Source organism: Camelina sativa, chromosome 1, assembly GCF_000633955.1.
Source record: "Camelina sativa cultivar DH55 chromosome 1, Cs, whole genome shotgun sequence".
In the NCBI taxonomy this organism is placed as follows: Eukaryota; Viridiplantae; Streptophyta; class Magnoliopsida; order Brassicales; family Brassicaceae; genus Camelina; species Camelina sativa.
The window spans coordinates 15,745,726-15,752,537 of NC_025685.1; the positions used below are offsets into that span (position 1 = coordinate 15,745,726).

Consider the following 6,812-nt stretch of genomic DNA (forward strand, 5'->3'; position numbering starts at 1 on the left):
TACGGGTAGCCTATGGTGAGTGGCCATTTTCGAAGAACAGTAAATGACACAATTTATGTTAAATTAAAGCACGCAACATAGGTCTTTCGACAGTTACAATGTCATTTGGCAAACGTTTTGAAGAGAAGGAGTTCGCATAAAGGAAAAAGTCTTAGTAAAACCACATGGGTTGAGACTGATTTTTTTTTGTTTTTTTTGAATAAATGTTAAATTATATTCAAATAAAACAATAGCGTGTTACATCAGCGGTTGGATAAAAAATATTTGTTTGTGCCAAAATTTTAAAAAAGTGCTAGCATAATGTAGTCTTTCTCCTTAGTAGCGTGTGGCGAGCCATCTCTGCATACCGAGAGCATAGTGTCGGTCCCCCATACGTTTAATAGCGAGAAGTTGAGCTCTAATTTGCTTGTCAAGCCAGCCAATAAGAGTTAGCTCAGGAGTAGGAACTTCCCCATACCGCCTAGCATTACGTTCCCGCCAGACAGAGTAAACGGTGAGTTGAAAAGTGTAACGAATAAAGAAACCATACACCCGATCAGCTTGAGTGGCAGAGATGAAATCAATAAGCGGAATTCAAGAAGTAGTAAAGTGGGTGTTGTATAGTGTTTGCACTATACCGGACCAAACTGCAGCTGTATATGGACATGAGAAGAACAAGTGTTCTCTCGTCTCCACCTGAGTAGAACAAAAAACACAACTCACATTACTGCCATTACGCCAATAAACCATTCGATCACATGTGGATAGTCGGTTGTGTACTGCAAGCCAAGTACAGAATGAATATTTAGACGTTTCATGAGCAAACCAAACATCCTTATGCCAAGCAACCAGGTTGGAGGTTGTTCTAATATGGTTCCAAGTATCCCTAGTCGAGAATGTGTCCTTATAAACATCCCCTTTACCTCGCCATAAGACCCGATCAGCCCGAGAGGTAGTTCGAGTCTGAAACGCTTGGTGCAGAGCATCTTCAATTTCATTATACAACGCCACTCGGTGAGCCCGTCATCGCCGACCATACCAAGCCTCATGGAGAGACATATGTTCTCTTATCCCCAAGTCAATCATACCTCGTGAACCAACTTTATCCAACAGATAACCATGAGCCGACCAGTTGTCATACCAGAACGATGTGAGAGTTCCATTGTTGACCTCCACTTTTGCAAAAGTTTTAGCCAAGTCGCGATATTTTAGCAAATGTTTCCACATCCAGGAGCCTGAGAGAGATGCAGGTTTAACAGACCAGAAAAAGCCACCCTTAAATAAATTCATGTGTGACCATTTAACTCATAACGAATCCCCACCAGAGACCAACCACCATATTAACTTTAAGCAACTCACATCATTTGTCTCCTTCAATGATCTCAATCCTAGTCCACCCTCACACTTAGGTTTACACACATCAGTCCATGAAAACTTTGCCTTCTTAGCATTCAGAGCCAGGCCAGACCATAAGAAAGCTGAGCATATACTATCTAATTCTCGAATGCTTTCCCGCAGAAGCCTAAAAGCACTCATCCAGAAACTTGCTGTACACCACAACACCGAGCGTATGAGATCGAGACGACATGCAAAGGAGAGATTGCGTGCTGTCCATGTTTTTACCCTGTTACGAATTTGATCAAACAAAGGGGAGAGGTCCGTTGTAGTGAGTCGTCGAGGGACTAAAGGGAGTCCAAGATATCAAACAGGAAGCTGTCCCAATCCGAAACCATACCGATTGCCCAAAAGTGCAGTATTATCCGGGGAGACTCCTCCAAGATACAAAGTTGTTTTCTCCATACTAATGGTTAGGCCTGAACGCTTAGCAAAAATATTCAAAACCTGGACAATACCATCAACAGATCGGACCTTACCATCCGATAATATCATAAGGTTATCCGCAAAACAAAGATGCGTTAACCGTAGATTTTTGCACCGCGGGTGATATCCAATGTCCTGCGAAGCAGTAGCTTTATCCAACATCTTGGATAGAACATCCATACAGATGACAAACAGGTAGGGCAAGAGCGAGCAGCCTTGACGCAGGCCCCTAGCACTACGAAAATAGCCCGCAAGCTCTCCATTTACCTGAACCGAGAATGAAGCCATAGTGACACAGAGAGAGATTCAATGGATAAATGTAGGTGGAAATTGCAAAGCAGTTAAAACATTGAACAGAATAGACCACTGAACGGAATCAAAAGCCTTCGAAATATCCACTTTCACCGCACACCTTGTTGAGATATTATCTTTGTGATAGTCCTTCACCAGCTCTGTAGCAAGGAGTACATTTTCAATAAGTAACCGATCAGCCAAAAACGCGGATTGGTTCCCAACAATGAACTTAGGAAAGATACGCTTAAGTCTGTTAGCTATAACCTTCGAGATAACCTTGTAAAGAACATTACACCAGGAAATTGGCCGATAATCTCACATCTCTTTGGCATCCTTCCTCTTCGGTATTAAGACTAGTATCGTGGCATTGAGTCCCTTTGGTAGGAAACCTTTGGCAAAAAAAGACTGGACCGCAACAACAAACTCAGAAGTAATAATGTCCCAACCAGCTTTATAAAATTCAATTGTATAGCCATCCGGACCCGGTGACTTATCACTTGGCATAGCAAACAAAATCTTTTTTATCTCCTCCCCTGTGATAACCCTATTGAGCCAGCGACAATCTTCATCTGCGCAACGGAATGACAACAAATCAGCAAGACAATCCACTGACATCCCCTCATAGTCAGCATGTATAGTTTGGAGAAAGGATTGAAAGAAAGACACATCCTCCGCTTTGATATCCTTAGTGGTCTTTAACAGTCGTCCATCTTGAAATACAATTTCCCTCATCATATTCACAGCCTCTCGAGTAGCCACGACACGATGGAAAGCCTTATTGTTTCGATCTCCCACTTGGAGCCAGTTCAATTTTGAATGTTGTTTTAAAAACTTCTCCTCAAGAACAGAGACATGGTCCCATCGTGCGTAAGCCTCTTTCTCTTCTTCCGTAGCAGAGACAGAGGGGGAAGCTAGGTTGGCCTCCTGCTTCCGACACAACTCCTCCAACGCATCTTTAGTCCGTTTTGACAAGTTGCTCAGCTTCTTCCTTGCCAAACATCGGATATGCGGTTTTAAAAACTTGAGTTTCTTTGAAAACCGGTAAAGAGATGAGGTTGACAAATAGATCCCTTCCGTGTCCTCCCAGAACTCTTTGACAAGAGGCTTAAACTCCTCCATTTCAGCAATTCCATTCACAAACTTGAAAGGTCTTCGGAAGATACTAGTACCAGCAACCCCACTTAAATGAACTCTACAACGTAAATTATCAGATATTTCTCCAGCCTCGAACACACTGTAAGATTGAAGAAAAGAGGAAGACCAGTTGTCATTGACCAAATTTTTTTGAAATCAAGTTACCATCCTGTTTATTGCTCCATGTAAATAACGGCCCATGATAAGCCAAATCCTTGAACTGACAATCATTTACCAGTGAACGAAAATCATGCATCCCCGGGAAGAGAGTTGGACGAGTGTCCACCTCCGAGTGCTCATCTAGCTCCAAAGTCACATTAAAGTCTCCCAAAACCAACCAAGGCCTGTTACAAACAATTGGAGAAGCACGATGTGCTCTTAAATCTGTCCACAACTCCTTCCTACCTTCAACATTGTTTGCCGCATAAACAAAAGAGCAAAAAAATTCCTCCTCCTGCTCTTCTAGTTTTACTGAACACGTTATAAGTTGACTAATTTTATAGAACGGAGTAACTCTCACATTACCCCTCCAAACAACCCAAATACGCCCCAAAGGATGATGCTCATAATTAGTCAATAAAGACCAGTCCTTGAACACCTTATTCCCCAGTCGCAGAGCTTTTCCTTCTGTTACTCGAGTCTCTAACAAACCTCCAAATTGAAACTTTCCATCATCCACCCACTTCTTTATTACGGAATGCTTTGTAGATTTATTTATACCGCACACATTCCAAAAGAACATGGACATTAATTTGATTTATGAGTATTTTTCTTTCTCTGATCCCTAGGAGGAATCCTAGATGATTGAGAAGAAGCTGGTTGAATCACCTTATGTGCCGTCTTAGAGTCCCGCGGGAGAGAGGGACAAATCCAGGATGCACTGGTTGTATAACGAGTCTTATCCTCTTGCTCTGAGTCCATCGGAAACTTGATGGACTCACCAACGAAATGAGACTGAGCTACAACCTCCTCTTTGTTCCGCCCCATTTCATTTTCCGTATCCTTACTCGGCATCTCTGTTTTCTCTGTTTCCTCCACATCCTCTGCTTTCTCTGTTTCCTCTGATTCCTCTGTTTCCTCCAATACCGCAAAAGTATTAGAAGAGCGAGTTATCGGATCAATCTTTAAGACAACCTGCTTCTTTCCTGGGCTCAAACTAGTATGTGGTGTTATCCAACCCTACTCGTTCTCTACAGCGCCCTTAGCCAATTCCCCAGCTGTGTTGGGAACAGATAGAACTGTAGACAGGTCTACTGGTGCAACCACAACCGCTGACGAAGTTGTGGTTGTCGTTGTAATCGTTACACCCTCCTCCATTGAGGGAAGAGGATCAGAAGTAGGTTTAGCAACAAGACAAGTCGAACATAAATGTCCCCATTTTCTGCAGACAGTACATCTAGGAGACAACCAAGGGTAAGAATATGTCACTGTTGATTCCAACTCACCATCCTCCAACTACAAGAAAATGTCGTAAAGATAGCACATGAATATAGCGTTTTTTTCCTTTATGCTATAGTTAACATACTGGCGTATTTTAGATAGCGTTTGGATAATTGTAAACACTATATTATGTTTTTAGAAGTTACAGTTAAGCAAAATATAACAGAGCTAATTAATATAAGAAAAACAAAATCTGGGGTACAATCAAAATAATAATACAAAACAAATGCTATGAAACAATAAATAATAACGAAGATTAATTGCTATTATAAAGTATACAATAACAATAAAGAAAACACAATATAAAAAATAACTGATATAACATAAGGTAAAACCGCTATGTAAAGTGCCATATCTATTATAACGGGCGCAGACACAACGCTTGTCATAACGCTATGCGATCCTCTTATAACGTTTTCCGGACGCTATATATGTGACATTTTCTTGTAGTGTCCTCTCCCATAAAAATATACTCACGTGGGAGTTCTCTTGTTAAATCCGCCTCAACTAACATTTGTGCTTCGTCAAAAGTAGCGCAGGCTTCTATCTCAGGATGCAAACGAATGGGTTTCTCCACTGCACTAAAGAGATATTCCAATCCTTTCTCCGTGAACATCGTTGGTGGAACATTTCTCAAAGTCACCCAAAGTGGTATGGAGCGCATTGCTGGTTGTGCTTCTTCCCCAAAAGGTGTCCACTTAGACACAAGCATGAGAATTTCCATGATATTCCACATGCCTCTATTAAAGAATCCGACGCCGCATAGCCTCATTACGAATTCGAAACTTAACAGTAGTGTCGTTAACTTCATACACATCAATAAGAGAGGACATGTCACCCAATCTCCAAATCTTATTAACTATCATATGAATTTTCTCCATATGCGGCGCTTTCAAACTCAAAAACTTACCAATCAGAAAGTCTTCCCATAGGGGTTTTGCATCCACAAAAACCTCCTTCGGAACCACTACCCTTGTTTGACCTTTCACTTCAGACAATTCCATAGTTTGCTGAGTAAATTCACGTCGCCGCGAACACTGAGCAGCCCGAGCGTAAGATTTCTTCTTAATTTGAGGTTCTCCAATATCCATTGAAGAGACCCCCTGACTAGATTCAATAGCCCCCGCCAAAGTTTGCGACACCAAATCAATTCTTACACCCTCCAATCGATCCTTGTCAACCTCCAAACCAGAACTGCCCAACTGTGGCAGCCCCTCTTTCTGCGTAGATACACCCCCCTCCCCTAGGAGTGGAACAGTCACCGGCCGGCTAGGAGAAGCCGCCGTCATCGGCCAAAACGTGTTGAGAAAGTCAAAGAAACCCTAGATGAGAAAAATCGCCTTTTGAGTCGCCAAGCCACGTCAGCCAAAATATCCTTATCAACCTCTGTTGAGACTGATTTTACTGTGAAGGGCTGCAGTTTTGTAAGGCCCAAGAATATTTTGTTTTGAAAGGCGAAGTTTTATTCAAATTATTGACCAGAAGGCCAGTGTCAAATAACGATTCAATTTTTTGAAAAGCATAAGATAAACCAAACCAAACACACCAATTACAGGACCACTCTAAAGGAAAATTACTTTGTAGAGTTTTAAGGATCCATATGAGGAAATATATTAAGGAAGGGGAATACCTGGTAAGGATCGTTAAAGTAACAAATGAACCGATGTATATTTACTGATATGCATTTGAATAAGAAAAAAAAAATGATAGAACAGAACCCACCATCTTTGTGAGCAATTCCCGACGGTTTGCCATCCATACAATCTTGCATTTGAATCCATGCTTAAATTTTTCTAAACGCCAATGATTTCGTGACATAAGCAATTTTGTGAATTTACCAGTTGTTGAAGTAGCTGAATCGGGTGGCTTAATGAGCTCATCCTCGTTGCCTAAACTGGCTGGAGAAGGGTCTCTTTTATAGGACAAAATCACAAGCTATGATTTAATCAACGATCAATAATAAAACCTAGGTAAAGTATGATCTTTTTTTAATATATTTTTGATCAATCCAGTAATTAAATTCACCACCACCAAGATAAAGGAAATTGAAGCCAAAGTAATTCTTTAGCAACATGCATCATCAAACCTAATCAAACTGTTTTTTTTTTTTTTTTTTTTTTTTGGTTTACCGGAAAATAAAAGAT

General features: G+C 41.1%; 1 protein-coding gene across 1 annotated transcript; it reads right to left on the minus strand.

The window, feature by feature from the left end:
* On the minus strand, positions 316 to 2,088 carry LOC104708540. The gene is made up of 5 exons (XM_010425136.1): positions 1,715 to 2,088; positions 1,339 to 1,501; positions 1,068 to 1,254; positions 618 to 675; positions 316 to 460 (listed from the first exon to the last, which is right to left on the minus strand). Exons 1-5 carry the CDS (start codon positions 2,086 to 2,088, stop codon positions 316 to 318), a joined length of 927 nt encoding a protein of 308 aa, XP_010423438.1.

Bases quoted from the DNA above. Each gene is read 5' to 3' on its own strand.
- LOC104708540 (XM_010425136.1), bottom strand. From the start codon at position 2,088: ATGGCTTCATTCTCGGTTCAGGTAAATGGAGAGCTTGCGGGCTATTTT. The intron at 1,502-1,714 runs GTATGGTTTCGG...GAGTGCTTTTAG, and splicing joins ACTGCACTTTTGGGCAATCG to GCTTCTGCGGGAAAGCATTC. The intron at 1,255-1,338 runs GTGAGTTGCTTA...AATTTATTTAAG, and splicing joins CATTGAAGGAGACAAATGAT to GGTGGCTTTTTCTGGTCTGT.